Below are 23,719 nucleotides of genomic sequence, written 5' to 3'. Positions count from 1 at the left end.
TTACTGGTGATCGGACAAATGGATAATGGAAAACACCAATCAATGAATCAATACATTCATCTTAATAACCTGAGAATAGTCAGTTGGGCCAGTATACTGAGGGTTGGAAGTGTGCAACACATAAAACAGCCTGTGCACTTCTTCAGTTAGGCCTGAGTTTAGCGTCACTGAAGCTATTTTAATTTTTTTTTTTAACTTTTGCTTTTCCTGCTTCAAGCACTATTAGGTCAGCTGTGACAGAAGCCAGCTATGGAGCAAAACTTCTCAGGAACTAATCTGGATTTCTCCCCTAAATGGGTGCAGTATTACGATGCGCAATTAATCCATATCATTCAAGTGGCATTCTAATTTCATGTTGCCTGTTCATTTCAATTACTCTAGTGTTCAGCCAGCACATCACATTACCAGGGGGACTAAAATCGTAACTTCCTAGCACGACTTTAGGCTAGCCTGCATCTCTTAAAGAGGACGTGCAATGTGGCTGTCATGTAGGAAGTGAATCTGATCGGGGAAATAGCAAGGAGTGGCCTAAGATGGGAGAGAGTTGACTCCAATGTTTTTGAACACTGCACTGGAGGCTTTGTTGGGGGAAATGGAAAGCAGGAGGGATGACCCATATCACAGGGGACCAGGAGGCACACCAGATGCTCCAAAAGGTCATGGGAGCAGATAACCCTGGAGGTCAATGCCAGCAGTGTATCCCAACAACCTTGATGTAGTGCTGCAAGGAGTGCAATGACCTCACATGAAAGGCCAAGGTCAATGAATGCACCTTCAAATGACATATGCTACCAATCGCACCACTAATCTTAAACACTGCTCAAATCACTCTCATCACTCACTTACCAACAACCTCCATCAATCAGTCCTCAATCCTTGTATTCATATACTTTGCTTCACCCTCATAAACTTAATGCTGCTGCAAGGTTCACAAACACACAGTTCACAGCTTGCACACCCTGCCAGCTATCCTATCACAACAACCACATCAGCTAAACAGTTTGTATGACCCTTACTGACACACTTCCAGCTCATTTGTAGGGCAAGATTACATACAACCAAAGGTAGGAGGAGCTAAGCAGAGGTGGATAGGTGTGCCTACATGTCCATGGAGAAGATAGTATGGGCCATTGTTGGATACTCACTGCTGCGGAGGTGGCCAGAAGTGGAGCTGAAAACATAGAAGATGATGGTATCCTTATGCCTATTTCTCCTTCTCACATTCCACCTCCTCCTTATCCCACAATCTTTTCTGAGTTATAAAGTGCAGATGGGTGTAAGCATGCACTAACTGCTTTCAATCCTTCATCCCTGCACCCTGCACCCCCCCACCCCCACCCACCCCCGACTCACCATGACCCTATTCCCGTGCATTTCCCTTTCAGACACCTAAGAGGTGCAGCCTGGCCAGGCAAATCCACGCTCAGTGCAGGAACACCAGGAAGAGATGAAAACACAGCTCTTTGTCACACGATTTTACACTTGCTGCCAGCATCCAGCTACTGACACTCAACCAGAGGCGTGATATGTGCATGATGAGATACTGGGGATGAGTGGGCTGCAGACAGAGTATTGGCCAAGGATACCACAGACACCAGCTCACCAGAGGGTTGCAGTGGACTCAGATGAGCATCTTGATGAGGCATGCTGCAGAAGAACAGGGATATGCACAACAAAGTGATTGGTGCATTTGGAAGCCTGCAATCAGCAATGCCATGGAGGAGTTCAGCATCCACTGGCACATATTTTTATGCAGAACTTTGAATCTATATTTCTAACGTGGAAATGTATCCAATTCCATTCGCGCACATGTGGATCCAACCAGAGTGCAACATCTGATGGCTCATTTTGCAGCTTCCACTGCAGCACAAGCAACAGCACCCAATGTGTGAATGTTGCACTGGAACCTCAGACTACTATCATGCAAGGTTTATTTTAATTCTTTCATGTGATGTAGGTGTCAACTGGCAAGGTCAGCATTTGTTGCCCTTCCCAAATTACCCTTGAATTGAGTGGCTTGCTGGGCCATTTCAGAGGTCAGTTAAGAATCAACCACACAGCTGTGGATCTCAAATCACACGTAGGTCAGACCAGGTAAGGAAGGCTGATTTCCTTCCCTAAAGGGCATTGGTAAACCAGGCGGGTTTTTACAACAGTCAATAATAATCATCATGGTTACCATTACTGAGGATAGCTTTATATTTTAGGTTTTTTTTAATTGAATTTAAATTCCACTGGCTGCCATGGTGGGATTTCAGCCAGACCATTTTAGCCTGGGCCTCTGGATTACTATTTCCGTGACATTATCACAGTGCCACTGTCTCCCCCATAAGGTTAACTTGCTACCATCATGCCTAGAGGTCACAGTGTGCGAAGGGGCTTGCAGGGTGTCACAGCAGTCCAGTAATCTGTCCCCCAACAAATTTCTTGGATTGCTATGGCAACACACCATGGGAGTGGCAGTGACTCCATGGAGCATGAACCTCGTCATCTCTGGAATTCAGCATTCATCCACCTGCCACAGACATTCCACAAGTGCCCTTGCTATTGCCTGTGCAGCAAGTCACCCAGGCTGCTGCCACCCATGCTGAGGTGGTGCAGTCCACGGCCTGGTAACCTAGGCCCAGAGCTACCTGAGGTCATCCTCCAAGGTCATCTGCAGACTCCTCCACTGAGAGTCAGCAGCTTTTCTGCAGCTACTGTGTCGGCACTGGATTAGGCCAGGAAAAGGAATAGAGGATACAGGCACTGGTGGAATGCCTAATGGTGATTAGTTGATTTTTTTGTCTACCATAAAGCACGATTGCATTTATAAATTTTGTTTGGAATGATTACTTTGTTTTTAATTTTGCATTGTGTCCAAATAGTAAGCCACAAAGTAAAGGCAATGTGGGGACCATTGGTGAATGGGGATTTGGGGTTGCAGTTACTGGTATTGCATCAGATGAGTTCTTCATGAGCAGTCCTTGCAGAAAGGGACTGTCTAGGTTGCCTCCACCCGTCCTGTTCTTCCTCCTCCTCCTCTCCAGCTTTTCTCCTTTAAGCTATTGGCCAGGGCTGTAACCCCATGATGCCAAGGTTGTGCACCATGCAGTCGACCTTGAGACTGCTCTGTCAAGTACTGCAGGGATTTCCAGAGTGGCCCAAGCAATGTAAGATAAGGTTCAGCATGTCAATGGTCTGCTCTATCACTTTGTGTGTGGCAGCATGACCTTTATTATGTGCATGTTGCCACATGTGTGTGTGAGTTGCTCCATGTGGTCAAAAGATAGCTGTTGTCGCCTGTTAGTTTGCCATGGTAGCTCAAATTCAGCTGGCACAGGAGAATATCACAGAATAATAGCATCATGTCTGCTATCGGAATACCAGGCATTGACCTGCATAAATGCTGCCCATCAGCCTGACATTGAGGGAGTGGAATTACTTTCAATCCCTGGATTAGGCAGAGTTAGCATGTGGCATCTGTAAAACGATTTGCCTGGAGTCAAAGGAGTCCTGCATCATCGGGAAGCCAGAAATCCTAGCAGAGCTGCATTGCTCGTCTCCGGCAAGAGAGAATGAAATGCAGTTAGCTCTCATCGAATAGAAAGTCTCAGTGAATTTTCTTACACAACATTGGGTGGCATGCTGTAAGATGTTGCAAATATCTCCAGCTCCAACCTATAAGGTGCTAGACAGATATATGCTAATTGCCATGGTCACCTTCACATCCACTGGCAATGTGGTCCTGTCCTGCACTGAGGCTGGAGTTGTGGCTGGAGGATATGGCAGTGAGCATGCCCTTACAGGGACACAGACATTTCATATAGCTGAAGTTTGGTTAGGAGATTGCTCCCTGAACATATGGGCATTTATAACCAACTATTGAGATCCCTCCTTCCCCCTCCTACCCCTTCCCCTCCTCCTCCTCTTGCAGTAGCTTGTCACGCTCTGCTTGGCCTCTGTTCTATAATGCATCCAGGTCTAGTAGCAAGTGGTTTGTGCAGGAGACCTGAAATGAGTGAAATGTCCTTCAGCACATGCCATACCACTCCCTGTAGAGTTTTCCAACTTGAAACCACTATAGAAAGCACCAAACATAACAACAGCTATAAGAAGTCAACCAGTGAGTAACCTGTAAGCACCTGATGATCCTTTTAAATAGCATTGGTAGGGGTCCCTTCCTGCTGATGAATGCTGCTCGGCTGTGCAAGGTAAACAGGGTCGGTTAGCTAGATTGATGAGCTCCAAATTGGCAGCACGGACATCAAATCGGTACTGTGTGCTGATTGGCATCATGATCTGCCTGTCTGACACACACCCAGCAGATGCTTACTGCGCCCATGCTAACACCCTCACCAATATGGTATTTGGAATGATTTTCCTAAGTATGGGTGCACACCCCAGATGCCATTTTGGGGCTCTAAGGGCACTCCTGGCACCAAACAAATGGGCAGTAATGGGCTTCACCTTGCCCCAACAATCAGCCTGAACTTTTGCTTCAAAGAACACCTCCTACTGCATATGTGTGGTGCTTCATTTCCCACAACAGGCATCCTTGCGGCCTCCTCTGTGAGTGGTTTTGCCAATTAGTGCTTAATTGTGGGCAATTCCCTGATGCAAATTGGCATCCACAAGAAACTCAGCTGAGACTCTCTGTATTGCCTTCCACTCGAGGCATTTATCATGGTGAAAAAGATTCTTATCCCACCAGTTCAAGACAGCATGCTAGCTCAGAGCACCATGCAATCCCTCAACTGTGGTGAATTTAGGTGCTGTTACCTACTCAAATCTGAATAGCAATCATTGTGAATTGTGTGTGGTGTCATCTTAACAGCCAAAAGAAGGGAACTCTGTCCCACTTTGCTTTCAACACACCATTTACTGCCTCTTATTAAAACATGTTTCTTGGCCCAATTCCAACGTGACCTGTCATCTTACTGAAAAACACAGTCTGTTACAAAGTTGCGAGTTTTCTTTAATAAGACAAAGATAACTGAGTTTTCTGTTGTTTATTGCAATAAGTCAATTGTACCTCCCATGTAAAAAAAAAACTAACAGAAGCAATATCTTATCAGCCTTACTGTGCAGACTTCTTTCTGTTCACTCGCACCACTCATCCCAAAACACTGAGCATGGCAGGTGAGCTAGCGCCATTTGGCTCATTTTAAAAAGGTCCCACTCTTAAGAATTTTAGCTGCAACTGTTTCTTTCCACCAGTGCTTTGTGCAGTTAAATACACTGAGACTCTCTAATGCTCCCATCATAGTTTTTTGGATTGTAGCTACCTCCTTCCACCGGCTGCCTCATTTTAAAGGTTCAAGAAGAAGGGGCTTCATGAGTACCTTGCCAAGGGCAGTTAGCAATGACCAAGAAATGCTGGCCTTGCTAGTGACACCGAGAATGAGTTTTTAAAAACTGTGGCATGCCGATGAGTTTTGAGTATTGTAGTAGCCTTCTGATAATAGGGCATTCATTCCCTGTAGTTTGACCCTCTTTGCAAAATGCTAACCGCTGAGGGCCAATACAATAATGACGGAATAATTACAGCATTATTATCAAATCAGATTAAAGTCTTTGATACTTTCTATTTTTTTTCCCGCAGCAAGTGTGGAAGAGAGAACTTGTGTGCTCATTAAAAAAAATGCCATTAGTGATCTTATCCGGTGAATCTATGATGAAAGCAATGTGTAAGCAAGGCTTAAGAGATCATTTTACATGAATGCAGCATTGCATGGCGGTTCGGGAAGAAAATGAATACTTCCTTTCTGGTTGAAGTGTGGGGGGGGGAGGCAAGGCTGCTTGAACTCAGAATGCATCATAAATGTGCACAAATCATTTTGTGCGGACTAAAGCAGTAGTTAGTAGGAACTTAATATGACGAGAGTCCCACTTAAGGATTTTATGCTGCAGTGCTACAATAGTCAGAATGTCAACTCATGCTCACTATTATGCTAAGTGATTTGATCTAATGCAATGTCCCACAACAAACCCTGAGAATTTCGATGTTTATGGCCATACTGCACAGAGGCTTCGCAACAACTTCAATGTCCCAAAGGCAGTAAGAATGCCAGTTGCTAAGTGGACTTGAGCATTAGCACATTTCTTGCTGAAAGAAACAAAATAACTTGCCCTACTCATCGTCAACAACAATTAAACACAATTGCATTCACACACACATGCACACACACTAAACAGCGGAGAGCAGTGTAAAATAACAAGTGAAATAAAATGACTGTCAATCTTCACATAGGCAAGGATCAGTGTATAATCTTTTTTAAATTTGTGGGCAGAGAATCATACAGCACAGATGGAAGACATTCGGCCCATCATGTCTCTGCCAGCTCTTCAATAGAGCTAAATAGATCCAAGCATGTGTTCTTTTCCCATTGCCCTGCATTTTTTCTTCTTTTACGTTTACAAGGTTAAGGATGATTTGATCAAAGTTTTCAATTTACAGTATTAAGGGGACATGATTAGGTAGATTGGGAGAGATTATTTCTGCTACTTCTTGGGGAGTCTAGGACTGGAGTCATAGTCTAAATTTCCAATCAGATCTTTTAGGAGTGAAACTAGGAAATACTACTCCACACAAAGGATGGCAGAGGTTTCGAATTCTCTTACACTAATGGCAATTGAGGCTAGATCAATTGTTAATTTTGATACTGAGATTGTTAGGTTTTTGTTAGCCAAAGGCATTAAGAGATTACGAGGAAAAGGTGGGTTTCTGGAGTTAGGTTGCAGATCAGCATAATGGTGGAACATGTTCGAGGAGCTAACTGACATCTTTCATAATCTATGTTCATTTGCAAGTATCTATCCAATTCCCTGTTGAAAGTGATTATTGAATCTGCTTTCACTATCCCTTTGAGCAGCGCATTACAGATGATGTTAGCAACGATGGGTGTTCCTGTTTAATCCTACTTTAGATTGACCGTACAGGGTCAAAGCTTCCAGCAAATGCTTGTGTCCAGATGTTGCCCCGTAGTTGCTCTTGCAAACACGATGAGCCAGGCACGAAGAGCACGATATTCCCCTTTATCTGTCGACTTAACTGTCAAAAAATAAGGGGAGATGGTGGAAAATAATTTGATATGTGAGTCATTGTTCTGTTTTAGTAGACATGCGGGTCTCCATTTGCTGTGCTTACTGCATGCGGTGAATGTTCATGTGCGGTATTTCCGCTATCAAGTGTGCAAGGCATTTTTTCTGAATTTCCCAAATGATTATTCCAAAAAACCCTATGTCCTTCAACGACAAATGGGATTTCAAAGTGTTAGCTTTTCGTATTTACGCCAGAACAGTTAAATTACTATTTTGTAATTTAAACTCTCTGACACTCATTTGACGTTGTTCCTGTTGATGTTCTTAATCAGGGGACGATGTCGCAGAAATGATGCTATGCAGCTCTGCAGAGTGGACTAAGGTTGTGTGGGTAGTATTCCCACATGCACTGATGGTAATGGTTGGTTAGATATGTAAAATGTAGGACTTTGACACATTGCAACAGCCCTGATCGTTTGAATCTAAGCATGCTAAACTGAGTACTTACCCCTCAAAGGGTATTTGAGGGTGCCTGACACTCCTATTTTACATATTGTGTGTTTATCTACTCGCTCCCCGCATCCCCCCACCGCCCCCCCCCCCCCCCCCCACCCCCCCGCCGATCTCCAGATAGCAACTGCTTTTAACGAATGGTAATTTATATCAATGATAATAACTGACTCGTGGCTTGCGTTTTGTTTACATTGTAACCAGAAGTTTTTCTTTATCAAAATGCATTTTGCATGTAGAAAGTGGAATGAACATTTTCTTTCATCAAAACTTAGAAGAGGTCTGCAAAGTAATAATTAGATGTCGTGATCAGGAGGAATCATATTCAAATATATATAGTTTTGTGCAAGTGGATGGTTGCACTGTTCTAAAAATCAGCAAACAACATTTAATTATGTGGCGCACCTTTTAAGAGGAAAAGGTTTGCAATATGACCAGAATTACTGTAGGCCTTACTTTTAAATAATTGATTCTTGTAATCGGTTTTAATGTGAGGCAAAGCTTCGATTTCATACCTATTTGTGCATGGTTAGATTTTATTAAAGGCAAATTATCAGTAAGGCAAAACATTGTTATAAATTCCCTTAACTGCTGCAGTGTCAGCTATTCCGCTGTGGTGGCTTTTTGACTACAACCTTTTTTTTTCTTTGTTTCGCTTCCTATTATTAAAACAATTTGACCCAAAGAAAACGTCCACTATTTTGCAATTTCTGTGGCGGTCTTTTTTTTTGAATAAAGAAATCATTTTACATTTGGTATAAGTGTGACTCCATCATTAGCAGTGTTTTCTACCTTTAGCTCTCAGTGTCAGCCCCAAACGTTTTGCACCAGAGGAGTGAGCCTCTTCTTGCCAGGGCCAAACGCTATCTCCGCTGAGTGATCCTGTGTATCTAGGATCAGTAATTTGACACCAGCAACTCCTGAAGAGATGTCCTGACCCTTCAGTGTCAAACACTAGTAACCAACCAGCTCGCTACAGCAAGTCAAGCAGACAATGTGCTGAAAACTCAGCCTAAAACAGCTGGAAACGGTTACTTCACAACAACACTAGCTGAGGGAACTGATGCACTCTGCTAAATATCACAGCATTTCATACACCCACTGATTAGAGACTCCAAAATGCTCAATCTCCCAAATTGACAACTTCTCTTTTTTTGCTTTTCTATTCTGCTCACTTTCATGTCTTAAACAGCCCCTGTGGTTGGTGTACCAGATGGGTTATGAAAGCAGTATAAAAATAATTTCACCATAGCTAGATATTCACCACTAGCTAAATATCTATGTGTTTTTATTAAGTTGGCCTTAGATGTGTGAATATTTAAATTCCAGTGTATCAGTTTACAACCCAGGATGTTTATGCAAAATGATTTTATGAACAGCCTACACACTTACCTGCCGACACAGTTTTAATTTCCCATTTCTTTAAAAAAATATTCAAGACGTATGTTGAGCAAATTTGCAAAGGTTGAGTTTAAATGCTCACTTTCTGAAGCATCAGCTATTTGCCACCTCTCTCAGATTTCTGCTACGATCAATGCATCCTGCTGAAATGCTGCCTACAACGTGAATTTCATCCAATTTACAGCATTACACATTAAAGAGGTCTACGTCTCTTTGCCATAACCTTGAAATGGTACCAAATACATGAAGTTTACTGCTGTTGCAAACAGGGCAACAGAATGGCAATGTAAGAATGTTAACAAAGAAAAGCACCGCAGTGGTTTTGTACATCAACCACCTATCCTTTTTGCATTGGGATTTTGATTAAAGACAATATGCTTTATTGGCACTCTGCTAACTACAGGGCAAACTGAGTAACCTCTTCGCTGTTCCCACCATTAGAAACGTCCATTTCATAATGAAAATTAAAATTCATAACGGCTACTGATATGGCATAAACACCTCCTACATAAACGAACTCCGGCCTCCAAAAACTTCCCATCCACACAGTATTCAAACAGAATACAGCATGCTAAACATACCAAGGGGCTTTTCTTTCTATTTTCTTATTACTGTTGTTCAATTAGCCCCACTGTTTCATTCAATGCATGCATGAGAGGACATTAATATGCACTGGCAGTTCCCACAAACAATATTCCTCTCAAGCTTTCCCAAGCTAGCATGCAATAACTGGCACAGAATGCGGTTAAAATCATCAAAATAACACTCAACCAGTAACTGTGCCCACTTTATGCAGAAAAAAAACAAAATTCAAAATTTGAACTCAGTGCTTAAGTACTGGTTTTACAACAGCAAATATATCTAATATGTTACAGATTAAAGGCAATGATTTTCCCAGTGACATGAAAAAACAAATCTGCTATTGCTGTGGGATTTAAAGTATAATTCTTGGCGTACTGTCAGAACAATTCTGGAGTGCCAAAGGTATGTTAAGGGTGTAGGCACCCAGAGTGATAATGGTAATAGGAGTGGAGATAACACACATAGGCATGTTACAGTAATAAAACAGATTTGAAATTGTGTATTATGTAACACACTTTGCGCCTCTTGACTTTTTTTGCACACTTGAATTTATTTTTCAATAATAAGCAAAACAAAGAAAAGGGATCAAGTGAAGGTGAGAATAAAAGACATTGGAGAAGCATATGTCAAAATAAATGCCATTTGAATGACTTTAATAAGCATATAATAGAAAAAAAAGTCTTCACAGAACAAAAGAGAAAAGACAGAAACCATTTCTTTTTTTGGATAACACTATAATACTCCAGATCGGAACAGATAATTGAAAGGCATTGTCATTTCCATAAGCTGTCTGCTTATGATCTCTTCAGAATTTATGGGAGCAATTTTTGTGAGTAGTTAATGAAACCTGAATGAGGTTGTTTCAATCACCACAGTCAATGTTTTATCTCTCTCTTCCCGTCTCCAGAAAACACAATCATCTTTGAACAGTGTTTAAAAAGTAAAGACGCACAAATGCTGTCGTGCCGTCCAGTTTAACTTAACAAATGTGTTAACTTAAATTTTATTAATGATATTTTTTTTATTTTAAAAAAACCTCAGATCAGACGCCGTTTGCATCCGCTCAGCAGTGCGCAGTTTACAAAGAGACTTTTCATTTTGGTCATACTGTCAGTGCTTTTTACTATACACTGATCCCGCATAACAGAAGGAAAAAAAAAGAGAATGCATACTATCTAGAATTAAAAAGTGTACATTTTAAAGCATCACTTTGGTGTAAAGAAGACTTCAGCCGACCAGCTTGGCTATGGAGCCTTCGTACACTGTCAGTAATAAAAAATAGTTTCAATTTCAGGTTTCTTAAAAAAAAACTTTAAAACATTCTCACTACAGTGACTGTATATTTTATTAGCAAGCATTGGACTTAAAACATACAGAACCGAAACTTGACCTCTCTTTCTCTCTCTCTCTCCCGATTGGCAGGGATTTAGGAAATTAACCGCATTTATAAAACAAATACAGCTTCCTACTGTGTGATGAACAGGTTACAATTGGAGTATCCAAAAAAAACTAGTTTTAAAAGTGTCGTAGTCTTAAGTCTGCTAAATTCTGAAGCAATCACTGCTCATGGTCAGAGCGCCAGGTAAAATTAACACATTAATGGCACAGAAAAGATTGTTGCTAATATTGGTATAAGTTGAGATCTGTCCATTTCTTTTTTTTCAAAAAAAAATCTGCAGCAACAAAAAAAAACAAAAAGGAAAAAAAAAATAACCAAAACGACAAAAAAAAAGATGCGTTGAAGTTACAATGTTGGTTTCTGGTAAAGCGGAAAATTGCCCTCAACTTACCCCCCCCCCCCCCGAAAAAAAAGATTTCTTTTAAAAAACACAGCCTGCTGAAATGGTTCAGTGCATATGGACACAGTTCTTGTTGCATTTATTTACAAGCTGTTATATTCGTCAGCTAAAAACCGAGGACTGCATAAACAGTAAAAAGTTCAACCAATCTGTGATAACTTCTTGAAATAACACAAGCTAAAGATCAACGCCATGCCGAATGGAAAGTAAACTGGTACAAAATAGAAATTACCATACATGTCCAGCATGCAGGATTAATTTTTTTGTGTGTTTTAAATGCAGGTTTTTTTTCTGTTTCTCTCTATATATAACCAACACAGGCAATACATGGATGGGGTATGTTGCAGACTGTTATCTCTCTCGCTCGCTCGCTTTCTCTCTCTCTCTCTCTCTCTCTAACAATTCTCAAGCAGGCATATGGATGGGGTGTTATAGATGGAGGATGGCAGGCGCTTGGGGGGACTCACATGAAGAAATCTGGAGACGGTGGGCTGTCGCTGGTGGACCCGGCCTCTCTGAAGCCATTGCTGGCGAGTTTCTCACACTTGAGTTTGTAGGCATCTCGCTCCCTCATCAGCCTAGCCACCTCTTGCTTGAGTTGCTCTACCTGCTGAATGAGCTGGGTCTTCTCGTTCTCCAGCAGGTGCTTCTGTTGCACCCGTTTGTACCTGCAGGACTGAGCGTAGCCCCGGTTCTTCAGGGTCCTGCGTTTCTGCTTCAGGCGGATCACGTCGTCCTTGGAGAAGCCCCGGAGATGCCTGTTGAGCTCCCGCACCGACATGCTGACCAGCTGCTCGTCGGAGAACCTGTCCTCGGCGTGCAGGCTCTGGTGATGGGGGGAGCTCTGGATCTGCTGCGAGGCGGAGGAGGTAGAGGAGGCGGGCGAGCTGTGCTGTTGGTGATGGCTGTGATGCTGATGGTGGGCGCTGGCGTTGCCCAGCTCGTCGGGGTTCACCCCTTGGTACTGGTGGTGGTGGTGATGGTGGTGGTGGTGGTGGCTCCTGAAGCCATCGAAGCCCTGCAGCTGCTGGACGGCGTGGGCGCTGCCAATCAGGGCTTCTACCGCGTCCTCCGGGGTGAAGTTCAAAGCCTCCGGGTTGAGCTGTTGGTAGTTGCTTGTCATCCAGTACAGGTCTTCCAGGTGGGTCTTCTGCTCGGTGGGGCTGAAGCTCGGGGAAGAAGGCACCGAGCTGCAAGGGGTGCTGATAGGGGTGGAGGAGACCGACCCCGTGGGCTGTAACCGGTTGCAGTGTCTCCCAGAGCGGTCAGTTCCCAAGGGCTCCTTTTTCACGTCGAATTTCATCAGGTCAAAATCGTTGACATACTCCATGGCAAGCGGGCTGGTGGGCAACTCTGCATTAATGGCCAGCTCTGTAGTCATTGCTTTGAGTCTCTTCTGGGTGTTCCTGACACTTTATAAAGTCCCTTTTTTGTCTTGTTTCTCGCCTGTGTTTGTACAGATGTCCTTTCCTTTTTTTTCCCCCCCCCAGCGTCTTTGCACGGACGGTTTCTCAGTAAGTAAAACTTCTCTGAATGGCACAGTGCATGGAGAGAGAAGTGAGGGGGGGGGGGGGGGGGGGGGGGGGGAAGACTCGACTCTTGCTTGCCTTGGCTTCCTTGTCACAACGTAGCGATCCCTCTCAAACTAGCTGGGCTCACATGAAGAAATCAGCCGCCGCCGCTCTTGAAGCCAGACGAGAAAATAAAACAAAAAAGGGACACATTTAAAACGAAAAAAAAGCCCCCCCCCACAAAGGATTGAGGGAAGGGAGGGAAAGAGGCAGAAAGTGCCCTGGGCTGTCCCTGAATGCTGCAGAGCCCGATGCAAGTTCTAAGTGCTCTCCTCCCGGACCAGATGAAGTATAAAACGAGAAGCTGTCGGTTTGCAAGATATATATATATATATATAATATAAAAAAAACCAGGAGCTTTTGCTGCTTTGCTGCTGCTTCGCCCGGCTCAGCTTTGCCTCTCCGCAAGGGGGGGGGGATTGGGGAAGGGGGGGGGGGAAATAAATTAAAAATAAAATCACCCACAGCCAATCTGCTGCTGATCAGCCAGCTTTTAGCACAGATTGCAAATCTCTTTTACAGTATATACCCCCCGCACACGTCACCCCCGGGAGGCGGGGCTCACGCCACCCACCCGCCAATCAGCGACTCCACGCCGTGGAATTAGCATAATAGGATAGAAACAAGGGAAGTGGAGTTTGACAATTAGAGCCAATCAGCTGACAATCAGCTGGGCAGCCGAGTCCTGCCAATCCAGCCTTCCCCCAGCCCAAAGACATATACAGAGACATATACCGAGGCTTCTGCTCAGCCCAGCCCAGCCCATGTACAGAGGCTGATCATTCGCCCAGCCCAGCCCAAAGGCAGGGACGTATGCAAGAGGCCTGTATAGAGGTTTCACCACCCCCCTCCCCCCACCACCCCCCTCTCCCCACCCCCAGCCCCATAGACAGAGGCTTCTCCTCCTCAGCCCATATACAGACGTTCCCCTGCAAATGCCACCCCGCAGCCCCTATACAGAGGGTCCTTCACCCCCGCCTCCACCAGTCCATATAAAGAGCTTTCACCACCACCTCCCCCCCCACCCCCCCCCCCCTACCCCCAGCCCTGGGACAGAGATTCCTCTACCACTCACCCACCACCCCATATACAGAGGCCTCCCCTCTCCAGCCCTTATACAGTGAATCATCGTCCCCCAAAAGCCCATATACAGAGTATTCTCCCCTCCTCAACCCATATACAGGGCTTCCACCATCCAGCACCCCCTCCCCCCACGCATGTACTGAGTTTCCTACTCCCCCCACCCCTACGCAAACCCTTTTACAGCAATTCCATTCACCCCCTCAGTGCCAATATATAGATTTCCCTTCACTCAGCCCCCTGTGCACCCCATTTATGAAGGTTCCTGTCCCCCAGCATTCACCCCCGCCTCATTTGCAGAGGTCATAGCTGCTCCCCTCCCCCACCCACCACCAACACCCCCTCCCCCGCCGTTTCCCCAGTCCATTTACAGAGGATCCTCTCTTCCCTTACCGCCATCCTATTCTAGAGTCTCCTGGCTCCTTTCCCCGAGACATACTGAGCACACCTTCCAAAAGTCAAACTGATTCCTCACTCCAACACTTTGCACTCTCTCTTTTCTATCTTTGTGGTACTCTGACAGAATGTACACCTTTTTGTCTTGCTGATTTCCCCTGTCTTACTCTCTGCTTTCATCTTTCTCCACATCTGTTATCTTTCAGCTCCATTTCTCTTGTGTTCCTCTTTTTATCTTTGTCGTTCTCCCTGTTCGCTTTGGTTTTTGTTAGTCCCTGCTTTTCTCTCTCTATCTCTACCTGTCTCCCTGCTTTAATTTCCCATCTTTGGTTCTCTCTCTCTCTCTCTTTTCTATATCTGTCTTCCTGCCTTTGGTATTTTTTTTCTCCCTAACACCCCCTTCCTCTCATTCTTTCTCACTTCACTCTCCAACACCTCACTTTCTCTAATCACCTCAATCCCGTCTCCCTTTTATTCCCGCACTGTACCCCAGGCTAACATTAAACCAGACATTACGTTCCGCAGGCAACCCACCACCCCCCCCCCCACCCCTCCCTCCACAATATTGCTTTTTCTTTTGAATTAGTGCAAACTTTGGGCTCTGACACGACGTTAGAATCCGGAATAAGCAGTGACAGCGTGGAGATTAATATGAACCAGGTCGCTTTGATTGCAGCCTCGCTGTCCCAAAGCCAAGTGCAGTATTTGCTCTACAAGAGAGAGAGAGGAGGCGGGGGTGGTGGGGGTGGAACCGCGCTTTCAAAAGTTGTTTAAAGCAAAGGTCGAAACACAGCACGTTCAACGAAGGTAAAATGCAAGGACCTGTAATAATTGCAAATGAATATCTAAACTCAGATAATCAAATCCGTGTGATCTCCCCGAGTTGGCATGCAGTTAATGTAAACCACTGTACACCATTCGTAAAATATACTTTATAATATAGCTTCGGAGAAAATCGTTACTTTGTACCAAGTGGATCGATACTCTTTCCTCCGTCGTTAACATTATTATTCCCCCTTTTCCCAGGATACTGGCGGTAAAACGTAGACTGCAGGTTCACCCCCTTTGTGTAATATTTATTGTAAATTAAAGTACACACACAAAAAAAAATCAAAACAGCGATTGGCTGCTGGGTCCTTGTACAAATGCATCATACTTCGCTGTAACTGCATGGTCTGGGATGTTTCAACACAGACACACACGATCACTCAGAGGGAAAGCTCTACGAAGTGCGACCCCATGTGTTCAGATCAGAGCACAGGGAATGAAACGAGAGCAGGAAAAGGCGAGAAAATCAGCCAGCGATAGGAGCAAAAGAGCGGGGCAAGAAACCGTTATCGTTTTCCACACAGCCCCGCAGACATTCCTGTAATCAACACTGACAGGAAGCCGGGTTTAAAACAATGATTTCGAGGGAGGGGGGGGGGGGGGGGGGGGGGGTGTTGGGTGCAGAGAGCCGTACCCTTTTTTCTCCAAAATTGCCATTAAGACTTGGTAAATCGGTTGCTAACACCGAATATCATTTAAATACTAATGGATACGCCTACAGAAAACAGTTGTTTGCATCTAGTACATTGTCCATCTCTAGAGGTATTCAGTTCTCCAACATCTAGTTATACCTCTGACTTACCTACTGATTCCCTAGAGCAAGTGTGCATCCATCACCGTAGTTATCTGCCTTACTTATTTCAAATAGTTACAGGTTGTATATGAACCATCTCCAATTATTTTTTGTGCCAGTGATCTAACTATGTATATTTTATATTTATAGGTACAGTATCTCCAGCTATGCGATAATTGGCACAAACGAGATTTAGATTGTCTGACCATCAATATCTACAGGAACCACTCCAGCCAGATTTCTCTACATTTAATCTTGTTGGATACATCAGCCCTGCGCTATGATATATAACATCGAATTCCCAGGTTTTTTTTTCCGCATTGCTAGCTGTGTCCTTGATCCGGACAGCCCAATCCCACCCAATTCCCTTCAAAAGCTCGGTTTATTACAGACCACCGACATGTATCGTTTTAACTTGCTTTGCGTTTTTTTTTAAAGCGAATGAGGATGTAATTATAACATTGGTTCTGACGAATGAGTAGAGCGTTTGCAGCATCCGTCTTGGTACTAGTAAACTTCCAACCTGCTCCCTAGCCGCATTTATTGCATTTCCCGGGCGTGAATAGCGGGGCAATTATTGGGAGGGGGCTGGGTGGAGGGGAGGGCTGGGGGAGGGGGAACTTTCTCATTTCCCGGTAAATTCTTGGAAGATATCCAACAGTAAGTCTCCCGCTTTAAATCCCAACACGGGAGAGCGGGGAAACATCTAACTCGACAATGACAAAAAGTTTCAAACAATATCCCCACAGTTGGAAAAAGATGGCATTGTGTAAGCTAAGGTGTGCCGCGCACTAACATCACTCAGGGCTAATCTCTGTAAAAGGCTTGAATTCCACTTGCTGTCATTCACCGACTGCATCCCCGCACTGAACAACCGATGTTTTAAGTTGAGACATTCAATCTCTAAATCAAATAATTATCCGCCATAGACAGAAACGCGCAGTCAGTTTTATTATTTAGATTTTTGTTTTTTTTTAAAAATCGCAGGTCATCATTTCGAACAAATATTCAGCGCATTTTTTTTTAATGCTACTTTCCTGGACTTTCATCTTGGCTGTCGAAATAAAAATAATAATCGCCAACTTCAATTTAAGCTGGGATGTAAAGAGATTTAAAGTACATTTTTTGCTGGTACCCTGTGAAAATTGGAACCCCTCCTCCCTCCACTCTTGTTAACACCGGCTGGGACCTAACGGGGCGTCAGAGTAACAAGGGGCAAGGGACAGCATTTTCTTGCAGAAAATTCCTCCTTGTCCGGGGCGCTACAGTGATGTTAAAAACTAATGCAAGAGTTCCAAAATCCCACCCATAAAATAATAATTGCTCCTGAGAGAGAAAAAAAAATTAACTCCATCGACATCAACTCCCGTTGTTACCCGGGCGAATTTGGAAAGGCAGCCCATTGGCGACTTGGCGACCACGAATGTTTCGTGCAAGCTGCAATCGAATAGAGAGAGAAAAAAAAGATACTAAAGAGAACCTTTCTTTGTCGATGCCTACAGTCGGACCTTGTTTGTGAAGGGCGTTGGATTTAAGGAGAATCCGTTAGATTACAGACTTTCCCCCTACCAAATTACTTTGACTGGCCCTTAGCAAATATTCCCCCTCACCCCCGGCCCTCTCCATTGCACTGGGGAGCCACATCGAGCCCGGGGGTTTCCCCCCTTCCCCCTTTCTCTCTCTCTCTCTCTCTCTCTCTCTCGGCCACTAGATTTAGATCCCTGGGTCTGTTTATTTGAGATTGCAGAGGGACAGAGTTGAGATCGATTTCATTACGCGGGTCTAGGACGGATGGTTCTGCCTGAAATCGGTTGTCACGATTTAAATACCTAAATGAATGTATAGGCCGGTAAATATATTTCTACATCAACATATATATCACACTCAATGACAGGGGCGATTATACGTGTACCCAGAGGACATGAATTATAAGGGCGCTCTCTCTCTAGGAATGAAAGGGAGAGAAGCAACATTTCACCCTTTGGCTGTCTAATGAACTTCGAGACGAACAGGGTTAAGGGGATTAGAGATGGAAAAGGCTTTGATGATCTATAAAGACAGAAAAGGAAGGATGTTTATATTCATCGATAGACGGATTTAGACCATGCTGAATTAGGTTAATATTGGCTTTTTTAGATACAGGACACGAAGCCAGTTTACAAGGAAATCATCTTTCATATGCAGACCGTATAATTTACTTACAACCCGTTACAAATTGGTTAGGTTCTGACCGAAATAGAAATCACCTGCAGTTTAGATGGAGATGTTGTGAGTACCCTCCCTCCCCAGGATTTGGTGGTGTTGGGGCAATGACTGGGACCCCTCGGCGGGGCTGTGGGAGCCTTGCGAAGAGACCCCCACCCACCACCCCCTGCTGCCCCCCCCCCCCCCACACCGCCACCACCGCCCCCCTCACCACCCCACCCCCCTCCCCCATCCATTGTCCTCCATCCTCCTGAGCTCTGACCACAAGTCCTGAGTGGATCAGTGACCATTCTCTCTAGGTCACAGGCTCACACACACAAAAAAAGCACAGCACACACACATACACGCTCACAACACCGGAGACATATGTACAGGCGGACACGCTTATCCGTCGCATGCATACACCAGACAACGGAAACAAACCGTTTGTAAGACACAGCCTCATCCACACGCACACACACACACATTCACTCAGAGGCCAACGCATCACACAAACTCTGACAGACATAGGAACCAAGCGAAGAAAATAAGACACTGGCAAACACGATACCCAACATGGTCCTACAAAATGTGAGACAAAACCCCCTACCCCCCTCCCACACCGCCTGTCATAAATGTCGCACTCGGCCTCCAACCTGATATTTACAGCAACCATCAGACAAAGCTCTGTGGTATCAAAGTTTTGAGAGCTGGTCATCAGGCAGAATTCACTCGTCAAACTAAACCGTTTTCTCCCTTAGGAGACTTTTGGTTCACAACAACTTGAATAGACCAGGACAGAGTGGGTGTGGGACGGGTGATTATTCCCACTGAATATCGAATTTCAGCACAGACCTCATCACAGTGGAAGGCTTTCGGACCGACCCTGAATTTTGGATTAACGTCGACAAAGAACCCGGGATCGGGTTAATCCCGAATACACATTAACCCTTCGAAACGCTGCGCTGCCAAACTCACACATATTTCCCCTTTTTACACAGGCTAAACATGTGAGATCTGTTATAAACTTAGAGTGACGAAAAATATAAAAGACTTTATTTACTCTAAAGGGCCTTTGGAATAAGAGGAAATACAGTAAAATGCAGGCGCACATCATAGTAAAACGCTTGTTAAAAACCTGACCATTTACACACACGTTAGACAAGTTTGATTTTGTTTAGTTTTGTTTTGTATAAAAGGTGTTTGAATATACAGGGCGACAAAGCCACTCTAAGCGGAGTGCGCAATGTTGACTCAGTCCTTGGTATTCAGTATAAGGAACAGGCAAGGTCATAAAATAGAGGGAGAGGGGGGAATGGGCGAATCAGAAAAAAGAGGGCATTGAGAAGGGGTGAAAGCAAGAGAGAGGTAAATGAGTAAGGGGGAGAGAAGGGGGGGGGGGGGGGAGAGAGGGTGTGTGGGGAAACGGGTGAGTGAAGAGAGCGAAATGGGCCGCTCGGTGTTTAGATTTATTGTGTTGTAAATATTTTTCGGAGATATGATCTATTCAATAATTCATCTTATTTTTTTATGCAGGCACGTTGCCCTGCAGGACTGTCCTGCCGACGCTTAGCGGCTCTTGTAACCCCGGTAGGCAATCGCTGCATGAATGCACCTCCCGGTTGCTTTGAAGACAAGGGTTTGGGGGGTGGGGGGGGGGGGGATTATTTCACGTTTTCATATTCGAACAGGGTTGGAGAAATAGCCCAACATCATCAAAAGGCCAGCGAGCGGATTTTACTCCCGAAAATCTAACACGTTTAAACTGAAGTGTCCTGTAGTACAGATTTACTGTCTAATAGTAATTTCACACACATCACTCTCCGCTGTGTTAAATCTGCAATTATCTTCGTTTGCAATTAATGCAGTCCTTTTTCGACTGCAATAACGCCAATTCAATTGTTGGTTTTTTGTTTTAATTTTTTTAAAAAAGGCTAAATAGACTGACTGCTAGACATAGCAAGCAGATTTTTTTTGAACGCTCCGCACATGCACCCGGGTTGTGATAAGCCGTTTGGAGTTTTAGGTTTGATGTTGTTTATTATTGTTGGAATCATTCTTCACTGACTGATGACCGAATCAGAGCTGTCACTTCTGCCCAGTGAAACTGGACTGGCTCATTCTGCTAAAGGACTCGGGGTCCGTCACCTCCTTTTCCAAACTTCGACTGGGATCCTTCCGTTTTGATTCAAGCGTTGGCGTTCAGTTGGATGGATTTTCTCTCTCTCTCTCTCCCTCTCACTCTCTCTCTCTCTCTCTGTCCTACCATGTGCTCGGCGTTTGCAATTTCCACAAGGAAAACAACACACAGATGTGAAAAGTGACGGTGCGCATATTGCTGAAAGCTGCATTTTAGCACATCAGCTAAAGAGGGCCGCCTTGAGTCAGTTCACCCGCCAGTGGGAGACTGGTGCATTTGCAGTGCGAAATGGGCAAGGGGATTCACATCAGGTGTTTTATTCTGTGGTCTGGCACAGCAGTTGGGAATCTCCCACCTCTCAATACCCCGCGTCCCTCGTCCCCCCCCCCCCCCCCCCACACACACATACACACCCCGACCCCAGGAGCTGGTGGCAATTTGGGGGAGGGGGGAGAAGAATTTTCCTCACAATGCGAACGGGCTGAAACCGTCCCCGGCTCATCTACTGGGCGCAAACTTAACGACCAACAGAAATCCGGAAAATTATATATATATATACAAACAGATGTGTGTGTGTGTGTGTAGGATGAGGAACAGACAAACGACTAAAGCGGCCCTTCATCCCAACAAGGCAACAATGACGGAATCAAAGCTATCCAGTCTAACGCCAAACGCATATCAGCGAGAACCCCGCTCCCCACCATTCCCCTGGACATTTCTACACAAATAAAAAGTGTGGTCGTTTAAAATGGGTTCAATTCCCCTTTTGGGGGGGGGGGGGGGAACTAGCGGACGCTGTTCGTAACTGGCGGATGGCTAAACGAAATTGCATCTCCTCAGTCGCACTTCTGAAAGTGTCCATCAATTGTGCCTATTCTATTCTATTCTATTCGTTAGTCGTTCGTTGCGCCGGTTTTTTATATATATATAAACAAGCATTCTCCACAGGCGTTTAAGAAAGGCGTTTTACTGCACACCCCACCCCCTGAGAAAATTACTGGACTGCGAGGATTGGTTCCTGGAGCCTGGATTCTCAAACTGGCCATGTTTTTTTTTGGGGGGGGGGGGGGGGGTAGGGGGAAAACTAGTCGTCCACGCACTCAAATTAATTCCGATCGAAAAATGTGGGCTGTGATTTCTGAGAATGAAATTTCACGCATAGAAGGGAAACGGTGCGTGGGGGCACATGTTCTGTCAGAGGAGGGAGTGTCGCCTGCTGCCCCACCGCTGGATTTAGTTGCATGTCGTTACAATTCAGCCACGTTTGAGCGAACTTGCAACAGATCCCTCTGAACTCTCAGTCGCGGCGATGCTAATTCGTGCGTACGAAATAAACGTTTCGGCGAACTCAGCCCCCCCCCCCCCCCCCCCCCCTCCAAGAAACAGTGTGTGAATCACTGAAGAGAGAGAAAAAAAAAATCACAGATAGTTGGCATTCGTGCAAACCACCAGCGGACCACACACTTGCATCGTGTGGCTGCTCTGTCAGGATAAGATCACGCACTGAAGTTGTCATTAAATTTCAATGCAATAAACCAGAAAGTCGAGCTTTCTTGTCATACTCCGGATCCGCAACAATAAAGCACTTGTGAAAGCCCGACCCTTTAGATTTTCTTCCCTTTTGATGTCGGCTGCAACTTTTATCTTTGACCCCAAGGCCGCCCCCCCCCCACCCCCTCTCCAGATAAGAGTCCATTTTGCCTCTGCCTCCGTCTTGTAAATAGCCGGAACCCCGCTGTTCATATCTTTGTACAACACACGCCCTTTTTTTTACACACTAATGGGCCCAAGCGAGATCACATTCAGACCAGGTCGGAGCAGGGAGGATCTCTGCAGAATACCCATTTTTCACTCTCCAAGAGCTCACCAAGTGGCTATTCAACCGCAGGGTCTTCACATCTACATATGGTACTGCTTCCACTCAACGTTTAAGCATTGCCACACCCAGAAAGCCACAAATGACAGCCATAAGCAAGAAAGCTGGTTGGTTTTGCTCAACCCCCGTTCAAAAATGCCGAGTTCAATCTTTTTTCTTAATTCTGTGGATGTGGGTGCTGTTGGCAAGGTTGGCACATGTTGGCTATCGCCTGAGTTGTCCCTTTGAATGTGGTGGTGGATCTGCTTCTTGAACGGCTGTGCACCTGTGTGGTGAAGATGCTCCAACCGTGTGGATTTCCAAGATTTTGACCCAATGACAGGCGAAGGAACAGCCAATATATGTCCAAGCCATTCTGATGTGTGGCTTGGCGCATTGTACCAGCCTCCCACAGCCTCGTGATACAGCAGCCAACTCAAATCCTTGATCAAACCCAGAATCTAAGAGCTCTGCTTGGCTCAGCCAGGGACCAGAGGTCAGAGAGCCTGGAAAATGTTCACTGGCCTGTCTGATGCAGGACGTTGGTGCTAATTGCTAGTTTCCAATTAACAGAAGATTCACATCAAAACCAGCTTCATGTCTCTCAGCTTCAGACCGAACCAACGAGAAGGTTTTAAGATCCACTTGGCAGCAAGCAACTCTGTGCTGTTTGCACTCATGTTTCAGCTCAAACAATCGGAGGGCAGAAGATTTCTTTTTTGATAAAGCACCATTGCGGTAATTGAAAGGACGAGCCTTAAAATTATTTACTGGGAAGCACAGAGGAAAAGGTCCCATTTTTTCCACAGAGACCTGATCTTAGGGAACTTCATCACAGCAGATTGGTATCTTCGCAGTCCCAAAGGCAATGTTTGTGTGATAAGTACATCTCGAACATTTATTAGAGCAGAGGCATAAAGGAGCCACACCTTTACCCTGGGAGATTCTCTGGCCATGCCATCAACTTTGTCAACCTTCATCCTTGGCGGCTGTCCCGTGATTCGAGGATGACAGCTACTCAGTGTTGTGGGTTCCCGCAATGGGCCTTCATGTGACTGAACAGGCCAAATCTCGACCCCTGATCTTTGGGCATGTGGGACAGGATATCCCACAAAGTAGTGGAGTCCGGAGTGCAGGATTTGCTTCTTTTACTTTCCTTCTCTGCCACTGCTCCGCTTCATCATTAAGACGCTGTGACTCAAAGCGTGATGCAGCTTGATGGACAAGGTTTTGCCATTTTGAATGATTGGTAGTAATATCCTCCCAGTCATTATTGTCAATGCTGCTGTGATTCAAGCAGAGCTTCAGGGTGCCCTTCTAGCATTTTCTTTGTCCTCCCCTGGAACACTGGCCATTTGCTAATGCAGAAAACAGGACCTGGTGGGAAAGATGCCTTCCGGCCACCTGGATATAGTGTGCTGTCTTTCCAATATTGATTTTGCAGGAGTTTTGCCTGAGTGCTTCTTGGAGCTGGCTTCAAGAAGGACACTAGTATTTGTTCAATGGTCCCCCCAATGAATCCACAGGATGCGGTGGAAGTATTGTTGATGGAATTTC

General features: G+C 45.0%; 1 protein-coding gene across 2 annotated transcripts; it reads right to left on the bottom strand.

Moving 5' to 3' along the window:
- Positions 1–5,022: 5,022 nt before the first annotated feature.
- LOC121287368 (transcription factor MafB-like) lies at positions 5,023–13,254 on the bottom strand. 2 transcript variants are annotated; one of them, XM_041205174.1, is made up of 2 exons: positions 11,783–13,252; positions 5,023–7,033 (listed from the first exon to the last, which is right to left on the bottom strand). In XM_041205174.1, exons 1-2 carry the CDS (start codon positions 12,694–12,696, stop codon positions 7,030–7,032), a joined length of 918 nt encoding a protein of 305 aa, XP_041061108.1. In that variant the 5' UTR covers positions 12,697–13,252; the 3' UTR covers positions 5,023–7,029. The 2 variants fall into 2 exon arrangements, with proteins under 2 accessions (XP_041061108.1, XP_041061107.1); XM_041205173.1 differs by lacking the exon at positions 5,023–7,033 and adding an exon at positions 10,143–11,189 and having other exon boundaries at positions 11,783–13,254.
- Positions 13,255–23,719: the final 10,465 nt, after the last annotated feature.

Source organism: Carcharodon carcharias, chromosome 14 (assembly GCF_017639515.1).
Source record: "Carcharodon carcharias isolate sCarCar2 chromosome 14, sCarCar2.pri, whole genome shotgun sequence".
NCBI classification, from domain to species: Eukaryota; Metazoa; Chordata; class Chondrichthyes; order Lamniformes; family Lamnidae; genus Carcharodon; species Carcharodon carcharias.
Note: the sequence above shows the minus strand (reverse complement) of the source record. Positions and strands in the feature narration are given on the sequence as shown.

Coding starts and splice junctions, on each gene's coding strand:
- LOC121287368 (XM_041205173.1), bottom strand. CDS start 12,696: ATGACTACAGAGCTGGCCATTAATGCAGAGTTGCCCACCAGCCCGCTT. Junction 11,190..11,782: donor CCGTCTCCAGATTTCTTCAT/GTGAGTCCCCCC, acceptor TTGTTGCTGCAG/ATTTTTTTTTGAAAAAAAAG.